At 40.6% G+C, this 22,565-nt stretch overlaps 1 protein-coding gene across 1 annotated transcript; it reads left to right on the top strand.

Annotated features, from left to right (window-relative positions):
* The first annotated feature begins 1,937 nt into the window (after nt 1–1,937).
* col6a2 (collagen, type VI, alpha 2) lies at nt 1,938–20,251 on the top strand. Its single transcript, XM_012868335.3, has 32 exons — nt 1,938–2,162; nt 6,035–6,126; nt 6,235–6,335; nt 7,073–7,216; nt 9,290–9,652; nt 9,731–9,751; nt 9,843–9,908; nt 9,996–10,094; nt 10,177–10,203; nt 10,356–10,382; nt 10,469–10,513; nt 10,620–10,673; nt 10,748–10,810; nt 10,897–10,959; nt 11,055–11,108; nt 11,190–11,225; nt 11,307–11,369; nt 11,462–11,524; nt 11,618–11,680; nt 11,762–11,824; nt 11,907–11,957; nt 12,040–12,138; nt 12,217–12,279; nt 12,378–12,413; nt 12,500–12,545; nt 12,642–12,794; nt 12,880–12,974; nt 14,019–14,200; nt 14,332–14,510; nt 14,615–14,653; nt 17,757–18,091; nt 19,316–20,251. The coding sequence occupies exons 2-32, from the start codon at nt 6,051–6,053 to the stop codon at nt 19,580–19,582; spliced, it is 3,036 nt and encodes a 1,011-aa protein (XP_012723789.2). The 5' UTR covers nt 1,938–2,162; nt 6,035–6,050; the 3' UTR covers nt 19,583–20,251.
* Nucleotides 20,252–22,565: the final 2,314 nt, after the last annotated feature.

The raw sequence follows: 22,565 nt of genomic DNA, 5'->3' as shown, positions 1-22,565 counted from the left end.
ACGTGCGCACAGGCTGATGTGTGTTTGTGTGTGTGTGTGTGTGTGTGTGATGAACTGGAGGTAACTGCTCCCAGCTGCTTTGTCTGAGCAAAAAGCACATCTGGAGAAAGATGCAGCAGTAAAAGAGGGTCAGTGGTAAACTAATCTAACGTTTCATTCAGCTGCCTTGATGTTTTTCGTTAACTGCAGATTCCCAGGTTGAAAATTGTCACTCAAACCATCACCTTCCTCCAAAACAACTAACAAATGCAGAAAGAACCGCAAGAGAGCAGCGAGTCGGTGCATTGCTGCTTTATGGGCTTCCACCTCCGGTTTGAATCAATTCATTTTGCGCGTCAGCTGTTCCAAATTATTTTCCTCTATATGTGCATTTTTATGCATTAAGCAAATCCAGCTTTTGAACATGTTCAGTGCAGCTCAGAAGAAAAGCTGTTCTGACTATATTTATAGAAATGAGTTTATTATTCCGGAGCTGGTTCTGTAGAAACCCCCTCTGACTGAAAAAGTCTGTTGCTCCATGTGGAACGAATAAAAAAAAGAGAGAGAAATGAAATGAATAATAAAGAAGCAGTGTTTGGGACAGAGGGAAACAGAGGCTGGTTCGGGAGGAAGGTCATTCCTATTCTGTGAGTCACTGCTTTCAGAGAAACCAGAACACCCCTCCACCATCTCTCCACCTCCGTCTCACACACACTACACTCATCTACCCTTCTCTTTTTAAGGAAAAAAACCTTCCGCAGCAGAGATAAAGAGAAGAGCTTCATAGGCCGTCTGCTTCTCATCTCCTTTGGTATCTCAGCTTTTCTTCCATCTCCACATTTGGTAAAAAAAAAAAAAAAACTCTTAAACTCCAGACATACAGCAGAACTACAATGTTGGGGTTTAGTTTAAAGCAGATGAGTCAAAAATGGATTATTTGATCATTTGGTTATTGAGCTGCCAGTTATTTGTTTTTGTTTTTTACATCACACGAGTGTTGAAATCGGGAGTCAAATTCCTGTTTAGGTACAGTGAATAAAGTTGATTCTGATTCTGAGTCAGAGCGGCTTCAAACTTTCCTGCTTTGGGAAGTAGGGTTTGAATGTTGTCCGAGCCAAACCCATCTTCGTTTGGACGAGCACAGTAAAACGCAGAGGCGGTTGTGCCACGGAAGTTGGTCAGAACTGATGGGAGGATGGACAGAGCGAAACACAGGACAATGCTGAAAGAAGGTTTGCCCGAGGCCGCAGAAGAATTCAGAGTTGGTTGGACATCCACCTTCCAACGAAACTACCATGAGCATTCAGCTTTAGCTTTTTTAGCTTTAGCATTAATGCTGCGTATGCTTCCGTGAAGAAGATGCACTCATGTTCCAGCGAAACCAATAAGACCTCCCACTACGTGCACTCAAACACATAGGAAAACTGGAGCACCTACATATGTATAAACATGATGAGAAGACTCATGGTCAGGCTGTAAGTGTTTACTCCAGCTGTAAACTCCCCTCACTCGGTGTACTAATCACAAACAGACCTCCAGACTCTGGAGCGCTCACGAGTGTGTATGTGTCTTTATGAGAATTGAGGGAGTTCAGTCTGTTCTTTATCCTGTCCTGTATAACTTCAACCCTTCCACATGTTTGAGATTAAATGAAAAAAAAAGATTGCATCCTAGGCACTCTGCAAGGGGTGCATGAAAACCCAGCGTCCCCAGGCTTGTCATGCGTTCACGTCCTCTGATGCCAAACGGACATTAAAAAACGGGGGAGTTAAATGCGCTCCAGGAGGAGAGACTCCAGCAAACCCTGCTTTTGGCATCGTAATCATTTACCGGGGGGAACCACACAGCAGCTGCTACGAGTGGGAACGGAGACGCGCGCCCGTGCACGCGGGATCCAGCGGAGCCAGGGCGCCCCCACGCGGACGGCAGCGCACACTGTCGTGTGTCGCGCGCGCTTCGTGGAGGAGGGATCAGGACTCGAGGCTGGGGCTGGACCGGGAGAGCAGGGCGCAAGGACGGCTCTCTGCTGCGGGAAGTAAGCGCACATCCAGAAGCTTTTCTTTCCTGCTTTGTCCCCCTGAATCCCAGCTTTTCTCTCTCGGCTTTCCCTCCTGTGGAAATGAGGACATAATCAGCTGAGGGGGGCCGCTGCTTGCAACATTTTGAAGTTCCCAACTGTTCAGGTAAGATGCGCTCTTTTACGCACAGCTTCTCTCCAGATTTGGTTGTTTTCAGTCATTGATCTTATTGTACATGAAATCCTTCCTATCTCGTCTTCTTTTTTTTCTACTTCTTCATGAGTCTGCGGTGCTTTTTTTTTAAATGCAGTCAAAAGTCATCTGTCTGAGCAAAGTTTGACCTGAGCACCCATGTTCTTAGAAAACCTCAGAGCTTTCAGATAGGTCAACACAGACCTATCTGCGTATTTCGCACCAAGTTCACCTGTACACAGTGAGATGACAGTATTACGCCCCTGGTCTAAAAGAAGAGAGAAAACATCTGCAGGAGCGACTCCTCTCCACTGCGTGGTTGTCTGTCCGCGAGAGGGAGCCACAGCAAAGCGCGTGCCCCCCAATGGGTTTTGGGGTCGCGTTTGGATAAAACGCAGTTAAAGGAGACCTTAGTATGATGAGTCAGAAACCTTCTTTTGTAAAACGTGGGGAAAAGATCCTTCCTTGTGGGTTCACATGCTTTGGCTCTGTTGGTAGATTATTTAATTACAGACATTCTAAATTGGATAGATCATCATGCTGCATATTTTTGCCCAAGAGCCAGACATTTTGTCTCTGAGGGTTGTTGGGTTTTTTGTACACTGTATAAACTCAGAAAGGAATCAGCGGCCTTGCAGCGATTCCCACTTTCTTGCTGTAGATTGTTAGAGGGATAAATTGCGGGGACACAGGGTAACTGTTTTCTTGTTATTTCTGCTCTTCACAAGCTCTCAGTCAACAGAGCAGGATTCGATATGGGCACTTTCCCTTGAAGTTAAACCCTTTGAAGTATTGATGGGTCCTGTATGTCATGTCATTTATGATTTTGGATTGCGTAATGCAGTTTCCCAACTGTTACTGAAGCATTTGGCAAAATCTAAAGTTATAGACAACCGAGGGTACAAATGCACTGACTCCATTAACCGGTACTGACTTTACAAGGGTCCAAGTAAATATATTTAGTCTATATGAGAACAAACTAGCACACGCAGAGAAAACTCACACAAAATAAAGTAATAACACTAACCCCTCTGCCCAGGAAATTCCCAAATGGCCATCATTTCAAATTTACACCCGTGAACCTGTGTGTGGCTGCACATAGAAAGATTTGATGGGATTTCTTGTCCCTGAATGATCTGTGCTATAAAAAGGAATTTCTTATATGGACTGTGTACATTGGATATAAATGTCGGTGGCCCGAATCAATGTCTCCTGCAGGCAGTGGAGGTTCATCCATGAATGGTGGCCGAGGCCAGCACCTAATTCTGTCCCTGCCCAGTCTCTTCTTCTAGTTTTTTTTTTGTTTTTTGTTTTTTTTGCATTGTTTGAGATCATCAAACTAATTTTAGTATCTGACAAACAGAACCTGAATAAACACAAAATGCAGTTTTCAAATGATAATCTCCTAACTATAACCTGTCTGGAAGTAAGCTAAAAGATCCCAAAAAGCAGCAGGTTATCCCCTGATCTGAATAAATCCATGTGCAGATGATAAAAAAAGATAATTGACATCTTTCAGAATTTAAAGAGTATCAAAGCCATTGGAAAGGATTTGGAACTCTAATGAATCACAATTAGAGCCATTATCTACAAATAGAGAAAACATGGAAGAGTGGTGAAGTTTTCCAGGAGTGGCTGTGCTTCCGAAATTACTACAAGAGTTCATCAATGTCTCATCCAGGAGGTCACCAGAGAACAAATACCAATGTCTAACACACTGCAGGCCTGGCCTTCAATAACTAGAAAAATGCAATGCAAAAATGGTGCCTACGGGAGAGTTCATGATGAAAACCACTGTTGACCAAAAAGAACTCAAAAGTCCATCCTACATTTCCAAAAATCATTTTGATGATCCCAAAGACGTTTGGGGAAATATTCAGTGGTTTGACTAGGAGAAAAGTCAACTTTTTGGTAGCTTTGTGTTCCATTATAATTGATTTAAAAATGATACAGAATTTCTGAATAATAGCAATGTAAATACAAACTAATGAGAAGATCATACCTATACACATAGTGATTGTAGGTTGCTTTGCTGCTTCCAAACCTGGACTACTGGATTACTTGATGTAATGGTTGAACCCACAAATTGAATCAGAAAATTCTGTCGATGATCGGTTTGTGATCTTAAACCTAAACAGAATGGGTTATGCTGCACAACACTAATCCAAGCCACACACTATCAACCCCTGAATGGCAAAAAATAATTTAGGTTTTGAAGTGTTTTTTTTAAAACAGATGCTGGGGTATGACCCTTAACAAATTGTTCTGTTCACATTGGACCAGTTTACGTATTTTAGATTTTGTACTAGAGATGGTAAAACACATTGAATTTCTTAAACTTATAGTTGGTCATTCTGTTCAGAAACACTTTTTGTTGAAATGGTCCTTCCATCCTGAAAGTAGTCAATACATTCAAAAAATGTAGATCTCTGTGAAAGCCTGTAAAAACTCTGACCAATCCCTGCCGTTCAGTCCGAATAGCAGGGAATTGTCAGCGTTTTCGTCCTGCTCGCCTCTCACCTGCCTCTGTCCCTCAAGTTGCCCTATTGGTTGTCTCACACGTCCTTCATTCTGACGTGCTCCCATAACACCGGTTTCCATGCTCATTCCTTCTTAGTTTCCACTTGCTGGCTGCGCATGCGCACTTTTAATGTTTATGTATCCAGTTAGCTTAGAGGTTAGCTTCGGTGTTAGCTGTTCATTGTAGCTCACGCCGTGTGAACAAGTCGCAAGAAGCAAACCAACCAAACCAAGCAATAAGTAATTAAAGCCGCAAGCGGCGATATGCAGCCCTCGCAGCTCAGTGCAGCTCCGGCCTGCGTCGCGACCATAGGAGTACAACTTTGCTGCCTATGCAGCACTCCTCAGGACTCGCCTGCCACTCCACACGTCACCAACAGGGGGATACACGAGCAAGCCTAAACACTGCACTCCACCTGGATTAGATATGCTCCGGCGAGAAGTGTTGATAATTTGGCTGAAATCCAATGTTCCTGTTGGAAGCTGTTTTCAATTCCTATTTGGTGGCAAAGTATTAACGAAGACTTCCTGTTGTGTTTTGAAAACGTCATAAATCCTTATCTGATGTTAGTAAATGTTTGAAACAGATAAGCACTGTCAATGAGACAGTATTGACAGTATCTTACGCCATACATGTGCATCAGTTATTGACTGGACATCCAATAGATAACAGAAATTGTGAATTGTGAATTGGTGCTATATAAATAAAACTGAATTGAATTTAAATGAATTGTAAGGAGGTTAGGTTTAGTGGGTCAAATTAGATTTCTACGCCCAAACGATGACTTATTAAATAGGCTACGGCCTGTGTTTTTGGATACTTTGCTGTTCTCCTGCAACAAACTGAATAGACAGAGCTGTCAAGTCTCACGCAACATGGCATTTCTTCACGCAGAAAAAAAACAAAGGCCATATGGGCTGCAAGGGATCTGTTCACTCAGAGTATGTTTTGTACACTTTTAAAAATGCTGAGGATTGTGAATGACCCCTAATTGTGTAGATTCAATTTGTTCTCTGGGTAAAAATATGATGTTTATTTGTTCAATATCCTAATGTAAAACAGGCACAGATTCTCCATATTACCCTGTTAAAATTTTTATTGACAACAAACTAACACTACATTACAGAAATATATCAAGTGAAATAAAAAAAAAAAAAGAAGAATTTAATACGGGTCGCCTTATTTCCATATTTAGGCAGTAAAATCCTTTATTGTTATTTTCAAAATTTACCATTTAAATTTACTTTTTTACCAGTTACCAAGGATATTCGGAAGACAAGCTACCATGATGTTGACGTAGGTCTTATTTTTTGCTATTTGTCAGATAGCAGAAGAGGAAGATGCTGTTGTTAGAGGCCATCGTGCTCTGCCTTGTGTTCGGAGCCCTGACTCATGCCAAGAAAGGAGAGTGCACGGGTGAGTGCCACCCTCTCAACAACAGCAATAATAGTGCAACACCAGCACCAACAACTTTTGTTTCATTACAAGTTTCAACCCTATTTGCCTTGCGTGTTTTTCTTTCAGAGAAGAGGAATTGTCCCATACACCTGTACTTCACCATAGACACATCTGAGACCATTGCGCTGCAAGAGTCGCCCCCTGGAGCGCTGGTGGACAGCATCAAGGTTCCTCTTTTTATTTTTTTATTTTGCTCTTTTATCATCCATTTGAGAGACCGATGGTTCTGAAAGGCTGTAGCTAATGTAAATTGCAGGAGGAAAGTCACAGTAAGTGAAATATTTTACTGGTATAAAATCACTAAGGTTTAATGTAGTGCAGTATGAATAAACAAAACAAGACCCATAATTTCGTATATATTATATATTAGATTGCAAATAATTGTTGTGCCAGGTGTTTTGCGACAATAATAGATTTTTTTTCTAGTATAAATGTCAAGAATAATGTTCTGAAAATGTTTTTTTCTTCAATGTGAGAATCCTACCGCAATGAAGAAAATTGCTGAGATAATTATCCTTAGGGTAAGAAAAGCCAAAAGAAAATAATTAGTCAGTTAGAACAAAGTTTACAAAGTTCTTCAGAACAGAAAACATCTCCCAGCTTTCTGCTAATGTGCAACATTTTAATAATGCTTTCCCCTTGATGTTACACTTCAGATTTCTGTTTTTGAGTGAAGAGATCCCCGCATTTACCTGGGTATTTTCTGCAAGTCTTAAAGAAAGTAAAATGTAAATAACTGCTGGTTCTCATAAGCCATAAAAGTCACGTTTTGTGAAAAGGTGAAATGTAACAAGTCTTTAAATTGAACCCAACCGTTATCATCATTTCTGTAAGGTGCCTGATTGCTGGTAGATTTTTTTCACCATGTACTGAAGTTTAATGTTCTTGCCTTCCTCTCCTGTAGGCGTTCACTAGGCAGTTTGTCGATCGTTTGGAAGATGAAGAAATCCAGAGCGTTGTTCAAATCAGCTGGAATGTTGGTGGACTGCACTTCTCCCAGGATCAGAACGTTTTCAGCCCTATCCAGTCCAAGACAAGGTTCATCGATGTAAGACCTAAACACACACTCACACAGTCCCATTTCAATAACCTCTATTGACTACAACCTAAGCCAACCATATCTGGAGGCCACGTTTACAGCTTAGAAGGAAATGTTGTCATAATGTTTCGTCTTCGTATTGGTCCTCCATATATTTTCCGCATCCATGTTGAAACTTCAGGTAAACATGGATGTGGCTGAACACAACACTGAAAGCTATGGTTATTCTACATTTATGTCGCAGCGGACCCGTGCCTCTTTAGTGTTGCAGGTCAAAATGTTTGCTATTAAAATGAGGACTTTTAATGGCTACAAGCCCTCTCAGACCATTTTTTAATACGTTTGCTTGCTCAATGCTGTGGGCTAGTTTCTTTAGCTTAGCACAAATTCTACATACTCACTGTTTATGTTTACCTTCATTAATAACTAAAATGTAATGGGCCAGTACATCCTTAATAAGAACTAGTTCTTTTTTATCATTAACATTTTTTCTGCAAACAATACATTCTATATATTCCTGGTGCAGTTGAGAAAAGAAAATCCCACTTGACCCTATCTGAGGCTTTAAAGGCCTCCAAAGAGAGCAATATATCTGTTTTTTTATTTATTTATTTTTACTTTGAGTGTAAATAATGTTAAGCAGCTGTCTGATGTTAAAAACTAACTGTCTGCTTTGAACAAATCCCATTTGATCTGGTGACAGAACGGTTGGATTGGCAGCTTCTAAGTGCCTGGCTAAGATTTTTGTTAATTTTTGTTAATAACATTCAGTAGACTTATTGGTCTATATGATCCTGGGTTGAATAGGTCATATAATGTTGGTGTAATGTTTGATGTTTTTGCTGATTGATCAAAGGGCAGACAAGAGCTTGGGAGCTGCATGATGATAGGAATGACAATTTATTATGAATAAGTAAGACAAAGCTTACAGGCAGGGCTGTCGAAGACAAGAACCAGAAAACACGGGTAGCATAACGGAGGACCTGACAATGAGTGTGAGTGGATTGGCTGAATTAATACAAGAGGAGACAGAGTGGAAGGCAAAGTTGGAGGTAGAGAACTTATCAGTGCCTCATTATAAACACTTAAAAGGAGAGGGGTAAGCGGATCTACACAAGTTTTACAAAATTCAGTGTCGTCTCCCTCAGGACCAGGGGGATTCACAGTTTTATAAACAAGATAGCTTCTTTTGTTTCCTGTGTTGTTTTAGGTTAGTCTAATAATGTTTTGTTCCCTTATATGATGGGCATTTGAACATTCACAAAAATTACTCTATCAAATGTGGGTGATGTAAAAGTTTTTAAATATGTCGTTTATTAATATAGGAGCTGATGATATCTGACAGGTATCTGTTCATGCCCGTGCAATTAATCCTGAAGCTGTTTCTTCATTTGTAGAGCTAATGATTTACCAGTTTTTTTTCTCCATATTTATAATGCTTGTGTCTCAATTGTGTCAACATTTTAGAGGTTCTTGCTTTACATAATAAATTAAATTTTCTTTATAATATTTGTTTTCTAATAAGAGCCAGTTCTTAACTCAGTCCAGCAAAGTTGAAGTGAACTGCTTCATGTTTATAGTTCAGGGAGATCTTGCCGCACACACACACACAAACACACACACACACACACACACACACACACACACACACACACACACACTAACACACACACACACACACTAACACATCTAACGGTATTAGAAACTCTTAGGATAGCTTAAATATTGGTAAATATTTTGATCTCAGTTGCTATATATGCTTATTTTCTTCTTTCCTCTCTTTCTCATCTGTGCTTCCATCACTCTGTGACCTTTAACATTTTAGAAAATGCAATTTGTGTCCAGTTTGAACATCTGCTGTTCTGAGACTAAATGTTACTGTACATTAGCCTGTAACATGCGAGTTCAGAACAATTGGAACATCTTAGCCACCAATTATTGCACTTGGAAAAGCCCAGTAGATTCTTTGTTTCTAAAAAAATACATGGGTGACCAGTCTGTCGCAAACAACCATCTCACATTCAAGGTCGTTGGTTTCCATTTTCCTCCCCATTCTGATGCGCAGTTTGTTCATTTTTCCAGGCTCTCATGGCCATTAATTACTTTGGAAAAGGCACCTACATTGACTGTGCCCTCAGAAGAACGTCAGAGGAGATGCTGAAGGCACCTTCCGCAGAAACACCGCTCCGTTTCGCTGTGGTAATCACTGATGGCCACGTGACTGGAAATAAGTGTGGCGGCATCAAGGTGTCTGCAGAGGATGCTCGTGAAAAGGGCATCAAGATGTTTGTTGTGGCAGCATCGACAAATATTGAAGAGACAGGACTGAAGGAGATCGCCAACTCCCCGGCGTCGGTCTTCAGAAGCAACTTCACGGCTGTAGATCTTACCCAGGACACGCCTATAATACAGACCGCGACGATAGACCGCATCATCAAGACAATGGTAAGGCTCAAACATAAGCGCACTCTTCAAACTTACTTTTTAACACTTGTATTTACATTTTGTCCTTTTTCTTTACAGAAACATATGGCGTTTGTAGACGTAAGCCTGGAAAATCATCAGTACCATCTTTGAAATAAATGTCAATTTAAGACCTTATATTCTTATTGACTGATTCTCTTTACATCATTAGTGTTACAATGTGTCTTGCCTGGAGACAAAAGGACAGGCCGGTCCAAAAGGCCACAGAGGACAGAAAGTGAGTTATACACATACACACACTAATAATCTTAATATATACCAGCCACTTTATATTGCTAATCATGTTTGACTGTTTTAACCACAGGGAGCTAAAGGAGACAATGGTGAACCAGGGCTAAAAGGACAACGAGGTCGCCCAGGAGACCCCGGCATTGAAGGTCCAATCGGTCAGCCTGGTACCAAGGTAAGAGGCTCTCACCGACCCAACTGAGCATTGAATAGCACTAAAATTTTATTAAAAGCTTCTTCCTTTCCTCACTTTGTAGGGTGAACCAGGTCCAAAAGGGGATAAGGTGAGGCTTCAGCTTGGTTTTGTGGGAATCCAAGTATCTTCTCACCCTGATAAAGATCTTCAGGATTCATTCTATTGACCTTTATGACATTTAAGGTTAGTCAAAGGTGGCGATAATCATGGTTGATTACCATTTTTTCTGTCTGAACGCAGGGAGAGATTGGAACTCAAGGGAAAAAGGTAGGTTTTTATTCTAATTTCGACCGATTAGTACTAGATTTTAAGCAGTGTCACTTTCTCTAACCGTGCTCATTTAATGCCAACAGGGTGTGGCTGGTGTTCCAGGACGTAATGGAACTGATGGACAAAAGGTAAAGTTCTGATCATCCAGCGTTTTTTTTGGTACTTGTTAGAGATAATGATCTTTACAAGTTGTTTCCTAATGTAATTTTTTTTGCAATATTTTCTTACTTTCAGGGCAAAATTGGCCGGATTGGTGCACCAGGTTGCAAAGGAGACCCAGGCGATAGGGTATGACACCTTTAATCTCTTTTGGCAGTTGGAGCATCTCAAACTATTTGTGAACGGGATCAAATGTTTTACAGGGTCCTGATGGTCACCCCGGAGACGTCGGTCAACGTGGTCCTCCAGGAACTGATGGAGAGAAGGTGCGTCCCATTTCCGCATTTTGTTGTAAAAACCCTCACCTCTCATCCATGCGGTCCACAGTTAAAATCTGCCTCCTCGTTTCTAGGGTGACCCCGGGCGCCCAGGAAGAGCTGGTCCCCCTGGCGCGGCTGGAGATCCTGGACCAAATGTAAACCGAAAACGGACAGCGAAAGCAGAAGTTTTCCATGACAAAATTGTCAGTCTTGCAGCTGACAGGGTTTAACTCTGGTGTCTTATCTGCAGGGAGAGAGGGGAAGTCCTGGCTCACCTGGAGATCCTGGAACTAAAGGAAACCCTGTAAGACTGTTGTGACAGGTTAATCAATCACGTTCACTGTCACAGTCAATGTGTGCTTGATCTGTACATTGTCTTTACCAGGGACTCACTGGACGTCCAGGAAAACGAGGCGAAGGAGTAAGAATATCCGACTGAAATGTTTTTACACATGTTCTTTCTTTGTGCTGCCTGATGGCTTCAGTGGCTTTTGTTTTCTAGGGAAGAAGAGGAGACTATGGGCCCAAAGGGGAACCTGGACTAGACGGTTCCAAGGGACCTAAGGTACGGGTTGGGAAGAACACTGGAAAGAACTTTCTACCAAGTCTTCAACACTTTGCAAAATAAAGCTGAAAATTGATTTAATCTTGTTTCAGGGTGAAATGGGGCCAGAGGGACAGAGAGGAAAACCCGGTGTTGATGGAGACAAAGGTGCAAAGGTAGAAAGACCTATTTTTATTACAACAGTATACTCGTCAATATAATCTAAAGCTTGCTTTCAATGCAATCTCCATTTTCTTTGCTCTAAACAGGGTGACGCTGGTTTGCCAGGACCTAGGGGAAAAGCGGGATCACCAGGGGGGCCTGGAACCATAGTGGGTTGAAAGTGACATTGAGATATTATGTCATAAATTTGCATAAAGCTAGTTGCTGCTCTGACACGGTTTGAACTTTAGGGTACCCCAGGAGACCCTGGTGATGTGGGACCAAGAGGAGAGCCCGGAGCCCAAGGGCCCAAGGTTAGAAGCAGTGGATTTGTTTTTGTGTTTCCATTTATGTCGTCCTCAGTTTAGTTCAGATCTGCTTTTTCTTTCTCGGCAGGGAGACGCTGGAAGACCTGGTTTCAGCTCTGCTGGACCAACAGGGGCTCCAGTAAGAGACATATTCACACAGACATCTTCAAATCTCCTGTTCCTGTGTTTAGCTGACATGAAATTTGTCTCTTCCTCTGTAGGGTGAAAAAGGGGAGAAGGGCAAAAGGGGACCCCGTGGCAGCAGAGGAGACTGTGGTCAGAAGGGAGACCCTGGGAATAAAGGAACCCCAGGAGAGCCAGTAAGTGTCTTCATGGAGGTAATTATAGATTCTGTTTGGTTTAACTTCACAATTCTGTGACTTCTTTGCCTTCATCAGGGGGAACCAGGGCCCACCGGGGAGCCTGGACAAAGGGGACCAAGAGGAGATCCTGGAAGTGATGTAGGTCCACAAATACCATTAGTTAGCATTATCTGCTGACTCCGGTTATCTTAACCAGACAGAGCCAAAAGTCACATTTGTGTTGTCCTCCTCTACAGGGAGGTCCAGGCCCAGAGGGAGATCCTGGACTTACTGTGAGAACACATTCACTGATCACAGTTTTATCAATAAAGCACAAACCCAGAGGTCATAAAGGTTATTATTTGTTTTCCTTCTGCAGGAGTGTGATGTCATGAACTACATCAGAGAGACCTGTGGCTGCTGCGGTGAGTTATGTTACTAGTGTACAACCATGTAAAGCCACTCCATTTAAATGTTTGTTTGTTTTTTTTCCTTATTGGGTGCATTTTTTTTAACTTCAGACTGCGAGAAACGTTGCGGAGCCTTGGATATTGTCTTTGTTATTGATAGCTCCGAGTCTGTGGGCCTCACCAACTTCACCTTGGAAAAGAACTTTGTCATCAACACCATCAATAGACTGGGATCTTTTGCCAAAGATCCGATGTCCGAAACAGGTTGAAATGTCAATTTGCAACACCGAAAACTCCTAAATGATTGCCAGTTTAAGCCCTTTAATAAGAAATCCCTCTACCTTCACAGGCACAAGGGTTGGTGTTGTACAGTACAGCCACAGTGGGACTTTCCAAGCAATCCGACTCAACGACTCTAAGATCGACTCAGTGACGGCTTTTAAGGTTTCACAAACACACACACAGAATTAAACACAGATGTACATAACAGCAAATTTATGTTTAGTGTATAGAACAGAAATGTCCGAAGAGTGCAAGTGTATTGGGACCGGGACCACTTAATATTTGCTAGTATGGAGTCATTGGTGGGACATTTGAGTGGCATTTGTGATGAATCTGCTGCAGTCCTTCAATAGAATCCAGAGCATCATTGCTTTTGTGATGGAAGTCTGAAAAAGCAGTGACAGTCTTCTATTTGGTGATCAAATTGTGCAAGTGATGCCAGAGCATTATTTTCCTGTCATTTCTTTCTATGTCATTGAAATGTGAAGTGACCTGTCCAGGGTGTACCCCACCTCTCACCCAATGACAGCTGGAGATAGGCACCAGCACCCCTCGTGACCCCACAAGGGATAGACATCTTAGAAAATGGATGGATGGATGAAATGTGAAGTCAGATACGTAATTGCGCAATTGCAGTATAAACACTTCACCAAACAAGCCTGTACGAGCCTCCTGAATGATTTTAGCAAATTCATAATGAGACAGGTGAACGTGCAGCATTGGCACGTGGGTGGTGGGTTTGTTGATGTGGGCATGTGCAGGTGTGGGTGTGTCACAAGGTATAAATGGCGTGCCTACTGACACGCTGACTTTTCTATGGATGAGAAAGTGGGGTGGATGTGGGGAAATCATACTTTCTGTTGATCCTATCAGAACATGGCAGAATGCGTCTTATCATGTCGCAGTCAGTGCTTGATTCTTGTACTATGATGGATAGTCTTTAGATTGCCAAACAAAATAAATGTATCACTGCTCATCCAGAACTGGTCTGGAGTCTGTTAGGAGCATGCGTCGGACAAAGAGCTCCCTCTAGAGTAGCACACGGCAACCATCAGTTCCACCACCGGTTTTGCCCCATAATTAAAGTCATTAAGTTTAAAATTGTAACCACAAAATGTTGGTGCAGGTATACAGCATGTAGCATTGTGTTTCTATTCCCTAATTTTTAAAAAAAAAAATCCATGTCCTCTTCCCTCTACTGTCCAGGAAGCGGTGAAGAAATTAGAGTGGATCGCAGGAGGAACTTGGACTCCATCTGCTCTTAAGTTTGCCTACGACAACCTGATCAGAGACAGCCGCAGAGCCAAAGCCAGTGTCTCGGTCGTTGTCATTACAGATGGACGCTTTGACCCGAGAGATGATGACACACTACTAACATATCTGTGCAAGTGCGGATGCTGCTCTGTTTGTCTTTTTTTTTTTTTACATTTTGGACTAGAACTTTCTACAAATGTTAAAAAAGGAGAGTCATATCTCAGAGCTTGTATTTGTTTTTGTGTGCATTGATCTGTCTGAACAGAGACCCCAACGTGGATGTGAGCGCCATTGGTATCGGAGACATGTTTGAGCAGAATGAGGAGAATGAGAGTCTGCAGAGCATTGCCTGCCAGAAGGAAGGCAGAGTGATGGGAATGAGACGGTTTGCAGATCTTGTGGCAGAGGAGTTCATTGACCAGATTGAGACCGTGCTTTGTCCTGGTAAAATCCTACAGTAGATGTATACTATATAATCTACATGTTTATTTAGTAGCATATTCAAATATAATCTTTAAACTGTTACTTACTATCTCGTGTTTTGTCAGATCCTGTCATCGTATGCCCCGATCTTCCTTGTAAATCAGGTAAGACTCATTTTATTTGATTTTTTAGGTATGGGGAGCTTGGCCCCAAGCATAATTTCATTTGGGAGCCCAATCAAAGTTTACTAGGTGAAATGCAAATATCATACAGGTTGAATATACGCATACAAACAGAGTGGTATTTTCCTTGATTTATGTTAAAGGTAGAGTTTGTGATTTTTCCAGAAGTTTCCCCAAGTCCCTTTTTGAATAACTGCGCATGGGCAAGACCGTCTTACCTTGCTCTTCCGCTCTTCAGGGGGATCGCATGAAAGAAATCTCCCAAATTCACTCTGATCTTATTTCTTTCTGCTGAGGCCTTCCTCTTCTTCTCATAAACTTGAACACGGTTTGCTTCTTGCGACTCTCAGCCGTGTTCAAAGAATACGGTGAGAGCAGTGGAGCCACAATGAACGGCTAACACCGAAGCTAACCGCTAAGCTAACCAGATGCATAATACACTAGAAGTGTGAATGCGCAGCCAGCAAGCTGAGACTAACAAGGAACGTAAACGCACACTGGCGTTATGTGTGCACGTCAGAATGAATGCCATGTGGGACAACCAATAGATAACGTGATAACTTGAGGGGAAGAGCAGGATGAGAGCAGGAACAAAACTCCTCAGATCTGATAACAAATCCCTACCGAACGGCAGGGATTTGTTATAGTTTTTATAGGCCTGCAGCTTTCACAGAAATTGATTTTTTAACCTCCTTTTTCTGAATACCCAATGTAACTGTCAGGATGGAAGGACGATTTCACCCAGTATAACAAAAAGTGTTTCTGAACAGGATTACCAACTGTAGCTTTAATTCTGATATTTTGATTTATTGTTGACAGCTAATGAAAACCCCATACTTAGTTTCTCAAAAAATGTGATCAATAAAAATAACAAAACTGGGAATTATTTTGGCCTACATTATCATAGGGACGACAGCTGACTTAACATTTCTCCAACAGACAATCACTGCTAACTTCCACAAGGAAGGTACACCACAAAAGTTCGTTGCTTAAATGGCTGGCCGTTTGCAGGGTGTTGTATCCAAGCATGTTGATAGAAAGCTTAGTGAAGGGGTCTAATGGAAAAAGGTCCTTAAGCAACAGGGATAATCACAGCCTTTTTATGTAACATACCTAATTATCTAAGAATAAAAACATTTTGTTTTAATTGTCTATAAGCCAGAATCATCACCATGAATAGAAATACATTACTCTGCATTTGGAAATGAATTACAACATTCTTATCTGCACCTATATGGGTGTAACTGTGTCACTTTTCAATATATCCAATAGGAATTTTGATATTATTTGTGGCCGTTCAGGCCTGCAGGAGACAATAAGCAGTCACAGTGTTTTTTCTACCACAAGCCGACCCTCTCAGTCCTCAATAGGCTTCAAATTAAGTCTCTAATGGGTTCTTAGGGCTCTGGTCAGAAATTAATTCATGTCACTCTGTGTTTCTTAAATTGAAATTGAATAAATGCATTTACAGACAGATGTGTGTCTTGTATAAACTTTGTTCTCTGACCGGAGGCTTTCTGTATTTTCAACACGACATTTGGAACCATACTTATGCTTGCTTTCAACGTTCATATTTGTGCTTGCTAATTTTCCATTGTTTAGACATAATTAAATCATTGAGCTGTAAGCCATTTCAGACCACCTCGGTGTGCCTCATGCATCGTAACTGGCTCTGCTGATGCATTTGTGGGACCTCTGCCACAATGTTGTTCCACCCACTTGTTGCAGGAGGGGGCGTCACTGTGGGGGAAACCCCGCCCCCCTGGAAGCCGCTGGCCGAAGAAGGCAGCCCCTCTTTAGTCCCCACCTCATTGGAGGGTGTGTCCGGCCTGCTGAGCAGCCTGAGTGAGCAGCAGTACGGGGTTGGCATAGCAACCATGGCGTACACAGCCCAGAGAGCCAAACTCACCCAAGGAGTGGACAGGGAGCAGTGGACCAAGCTGTTCATCGACTCGTTTAAATATGTCTATGGAGACCTTATGGGAGACCCGGAGAAAGCCTTTGGGCTTTGTTAGTGCCACGGTGCTAACATGCTACCTCGCCTCAGTGACAATGACTAATAAGCTTGCTAAAATGACTGATTTTTGTTTAAGTAAATGTTTTCAGCAGGTGCAATATACATACAGGCCAGTAAAAAGAAATGCATGAAGCTTTGAGACCAGCCTGTTTTTTTTTTTTCTTTGTGATGGGAGAATAACTCAAAATATGCTTCATGCTCACTAAGAGTATTTCCGACATGAAGTGTTTTCTGTCTATTTGAAAAATGTATAAATTACGTATGTATAGGCCTACATGTGATGTTTTTCCGTACGAGTCGAGAGCCATTTTCAGTTGAAATGGAAAACAGATGTCATCCATTTCGTGGTGTCGACTGTAGAGCCATTCATATTACTTTTGTACAGTGGCACTGTGATGAAGCCTAATTTCCACTGTGAATCACGAGCCCTCTGAGTCACTCCAAATGTTTCCCCCTTTTTCTTTTTAATTTTGCTGCTGTTTTGCACATATCCATGGCTACAGCCTTTACTTTTATTCCCTGTGAACGGCTTATGGTGGTTACAAGTAATTACACATGGAAAATATCAGGTTTATAAATGCATATCATGTTATTTTGTATATTAGTCAGAGGCTTTTGTGTATGTTTGGTTGGTTTGCTTAGCTTGGACAGAGAAGGAAATATTGTACGTTGTACTCTTGGCTGGTGCATGTTTTTTTTTTTTTTTTTTTTAACAGCATGTGGCTTGGTCTGTAAAGTTTGAGGACTGGAAAGAAATGACCACCGTTGTAGCTTTAACCAAGTGTTATTTTACCAGCGCCATGACTGCACCAATCAGATGTGAACAACGCTGTTTTGAATAAAAAGGAATGTAATCAGTCTTTATATGATAGCAAGAAAATAAAATGGCAGAGCAAGACCAAACCGCGCTGTTTTTGTTTAAAAATTAATAGCCTTAATCGCGGCTGGCATGTAAAGAGTTTTTGCATGTTATTGTATTTTTTTCCCCCAGCCTTAACTTTTGAACATCTGTGCTCCAGCTGTTGCTGACTATACTCTACACTGTGTTTGTGTGTGGGTCTATTTCAGAGCCTGCCGTGGCTGGTTGTGTCCAGAGGCCGGTGGATGTGATTTTCATGCTGGATGGCTCTGAGAGGATGGGCCCAGAGAACCACCGCAGGGCCAAAGAGTTCATTGAGAATGTGGCGCAGCTCCTGACCCTGGCTGAAGGCCCGGATGATGACAACAAGGCCCGTCTGGCTCTGCTGCAGTTCGGCAGCGCCGGAGACCACAGAGAAGAGTTCCCGCTCACGCACAACCTCACAGTGATCCTGAATTCACTGGCCGCTGTGAACTACTTGGATTCCTCGTCCGCTTTAGGCAGCGCCATCATCTATGCTGTAAACAATGTGGTGATCAGACAGGTACTGTATGTTCAAACTAACAAGTTACAAGCCCATGCTAACAAGGAATCTGGCTCCATTTTAACATTAACCTTAACATTAAAAAAAAATGTCTCTCTTGTTGATTCACTTTCAGGCTGGTCTAAAAGAGTTGTTCAGATTTATTGTCCTTCATGATTCACCTATATGTTGCCTTCAAAGAAGTCACTGGTACCATAATAGTGAAAAGTGTAGGATCTTTCTTTCAGTCACCTGACATGCTGTCAACAGCAACAAGTGGGGGAGTGGCAGCTAAATGTTCTATACAGCCAGAAAAAAAATATTTGCCATGTTCCCTTGCAAGGGAAAATTGGTCAAACTTGTTGCATTAAGTTTTCATCCTGGGATGACTTTTGTAATGATAAAAGGCCCATCTCAAGTTCATAGCAGTCTTTTCTTGTTAGCTGCAGCACCATAACATTAAGTTTGGGTCATTTCAGAAGATAATAAACCTAATTCACCTCCAGCATCTAATTCTGTCGGTGGTCATAACACGGTCACTACTTTTTGTTGTTTCCGATAAGAGCACTTCTTGTCTAATTCATTGAGAACATCAACATTAACAGTTGTCTAGTCATTTCTATTTTATTTTAACATAAACATACATTTATATCACTGAATAGGTAAATATTACATCCTATTCGTTTTCAAAATCAACCTTTATTAATTTAATACCAGTTTTGTATGAGTTTTGTTTAGCATTATTTTACTCAAATTTAAAGTTTAAACACATTTTTTATGTTGAGTTAAATACTTTGAAAATAGTTAATATTTTATTAAGTAAAGGCCAAGAAATCTAATAGTCAAATATGTGAATGTATAATCTACAGTAATGCTCTATGCTTTTGTTGACCAAATGGCCGTCTTCTCAAAGGAGAATTTTAAATTTACTTTCTAGAGACTAGAACCTTGACTTGGAATAATTGACCTATGGAAATCTCTGCTACTAGCTAAACTTGTTATGGTTTATTCCCTAATGATCTGGATCTGAATCTAAGTTACCTGTTAGTTTGTCAGTATAAGGTCAGTGATTAAAGAAGTCCAAAAAACCTAGCTGCTTTCCTCTGTTCGCACCAAACATCGTTTTCCCAACTTTATGATCCACGTAAAGAAACTTGATTTGTTTTGCTTAAGTGTGATATTGTAGCTGTATGCCTTGCCGTATTTCCTCCAATGCCAAGCATCTCGTCTACTTTGTATTTGTAGACACGGCGCTTCGTACGACCCCACGCTGAGGTGGCCTTCGTCTTCATCACAGATGGAATCACTTCCACAGACCAGCTGGAAGAGGGCGTGACCGCCATGAAGAGAGTGGAAGGCGTTCCCACGGTGATCGCCTTGGGAAGCGACATCAACGAGGAGGTGCTGCACAAGGTGTCGCTGGGGGACTCGTCGGCCATCTTTAGAGGCGACGACTTCTCCGTGCTGAGGAAACCCACTTTCTTAGACCGCTTCATCCGCTGGATTTGCTAGTGAGGAACTGCAGTGGTCTGCACAATAGAGTTAGAAACCGTTGAACGACAGAGGGACCAGTTCCTTCAGTGTACATGTAACACCAGATGTAACTCTGTGACCTTTATCATTCCTGGATGAAAAGCACTGAGGTAGCACCATATTGTGGAGGAAATTTGTTTGCAAAATTGAAAGAACCTGTTCAGGTCCAACTCTTTACACACCACCAGACATACAGAACCAGTATGTTCATTTAAATGTCTTTTCAGCACTGTTACAGTAGGTTCCCCCAGCGATTTGTGATTATCGAATGACATCCAAGTACCTTATAGGTTTTACATAGTTCTTCTTTTTCATTGTTCAGCTTGCAGGATCAAATCTTTATCTGTCCTATTGTCTTTGACAAAAAATAAAAAAAACAACGTATGCTCTTTCTATAAAATGTTAGTATTTACGTTAATGGTGCTACAAGCTATCTGGGATGTTCTGAAAACATTGTTTCTACTTCATTTTTTACTGTTGTTATTGTAGTTTTTTCTGGACGTAAAACATGTAAAATGTTGCCCTGACTAAACAATGTTCCAGAGAGCCAAGCAGGTACACACACAAGCTGAGGTCGATGACACACAAGCAAGAAACAATGAAATCTGTATACAGTAAGATCAAATAAAGCGTTAAGTGTGACCCCGACACTGTGTTTTGTGTTTGCATTGTGATGACAGGTGTAGGGTTTATTTCTCCTGGATACATGAGCTTAATTGTTGCAACCCAAACACAAATGGTACTCTAAAAACTATTGGGTGAAGAAAAAGAAAGCTAAAAAGAATTAAAAAATTACCCAATTTGGATTATTTTGCTAACCTAGGTCAGTGTCAAGTATTGAGCTGTCCGGCCTGAGTTGATTTCACAAAATCAAACTTTGTTTTTATTTGAGCCTGCATTCTGGGTTAGGTATTCAACCCCCAAAAAACATTAAAGCTACCAAAGAGTGGGTTTATAAGAATAATCAATATCTTGAATTACTAAACAAGTGAATGTATGATTTTTATTTATAGTTTATTGCTAATATTATTTTTATTTTATTTTATTTTTTGCTCTGTATTAAGGAGAAAATACGCCTTTACTTTATTGAAAATGAGAAATCGGTTTAAAGAAGCCAAGGATGCAATGAAGTTTATTACAAATTATTTATTTCAGATAAAAAAATGGAAGTTTCCTAACAATACTTTACATACAAATTGTTGAATTTAGATGCCAGAATTTATATTTATTAATTTATTATTTGATTTATAAAGCTTTTAAAACAAAATAAGGTAAGCAAAGAGCATAACAATGACATTATAACACTAAAGAAGTGTATAAAAAATATCTCAGTTAAAATAGAAAGTGCTAAGGGACATTAAAAGTGAACTAATTTTCCTTTTAAAAAGCCTGGATTGGTGATTGTGCAAAGATTCAAGCTGGTTCCAGAGTGTGGATGCCACCTCCACAAAGGCTGACATAAAGGACCTGCCATGCACATCAACACTTAAAAGTTCAGATCAATAAGGTTTGAGTCTTTTATGAGATTTAAAAATGAATAGTAAAACTTTAAAATCAATTCCAAAACAAACAGGAAGCCAGTGCAAAGAATATAAAAGAGGTAACGTGTGCACGTTGGGAGGTCTCCTTAGCAAATATTTGCCCTAAATTTTAACAGTGTTCTTTAGATTCAAAGTCAAAGTATTAACATTTGAAGTCGCATTACCACAAAATAAAATACATTGAGTCTTCTGTTCATTACAGAAAATAATAATTATGGCTCAACCATGGTTTCACAGCAGTAATGCAAACCAGTGGAGGATGGAGAGCATTATGCAAACCTGGCTTTAATGAAAAGTAGATCTGTAGCTCAACTGTGTAGCAGTGGAAAAATAACTAGTGCTGAGTTACAATACCTCCAAGTGGCAACATGTGAAGTGAAAATAGAAGAGGACCTAGAAAAGAACCTTGCAGGACCTCATGTAAAAGAGGAGCGCTAGAGGAGGTAAAATTATTAAACATGACAGAGAAAGTTCTGTCAGATAAGAGGTCAACCACTTCATTGCTGTGCCGTGGATACAGACATGGTGGTTCAGTCGGCCAAAAAGTACAGAATGATCCATCGTGTCAAAGGCAGCTGTGAGGCCCAACAAAACAAGAACAACAGGACTTTTGATCAACAAACAGCTATATCATGATGTAATTTTTTTATAAATTGGTCTATGTCCTGATCCAAAGCAAGACAAAAAAATTTCACAGATAACGTTACTCTTTGAAAAAGGTTGAAATTAAATTTTACATTCAATATACACTCTGCTTCAAATAATATTTTTGCTATCCTCTGGTCATCTTTGGTTAAAATCAAGCTAGTTGTCACAGCTAAAAAATAATAATACTAAACAACCATTGTAAGAAATCGAACAGTTCAACTTTCATTTCCTTTGCCTGTCTGTATTGCTTTTAATAAACAGTGTCTTTGGTCCAAGTGTGAACATTAAATATCAAGTACTAGCTTATGTCAACCACTTTGCTGGTAAATGGCTAATGTTATGTCTGTATGAAAAGATTTCTTCTCTAAAGAGACCTAAATTCATTCAAATAATTCACTGACATTAACCTTATTATAAAGCATAATTTTATCATCTTACCATTTTTTTATTTCATCCCATGGATGAAGGTTGTTTAAAAGTTCAAAATGGCGACCTGTGAAGAACGCCAAAGTTTCTTTTTTTGTCTCTTCTATTAGTTCCCTTGAAGTAGTTTTTAGAGTGTATCTAGTTTTGTCCAATACATCTTTGACAATACGGCCAATTATTCACACAACTAATTTGTGTAATATTTTTTATCTCAATTACAACTAATCTGGTGGGTCAATAAGTAAATAAGCCACACTGAATTGTTGCTTTGACTCAATCCACTGTGCTCATTTTACATAGGATGGAGAGGAAACCAGACCCATTTTGTTTTGTTATTAATAATTTAT

Source organism: Fundulus heteroclitus, chromosome 6 (genome assembly GCF_011125445.2).
Source record: "Fundulus heteroclitus isolate FHET01 chromosome 6, MU-UCD_Fhet_4.1, whole genome shotgun sequence".
Lineage (NCBI taxonomy): Eukaryota > Metazoa > Chordata > Actinopteri > Cyprinodontiformes > Fundulidae > Fundulus > Fundulus heteroclitus.
This window is presented reverse-complemented; position numbering and strand designations above follow the sequence as displayed.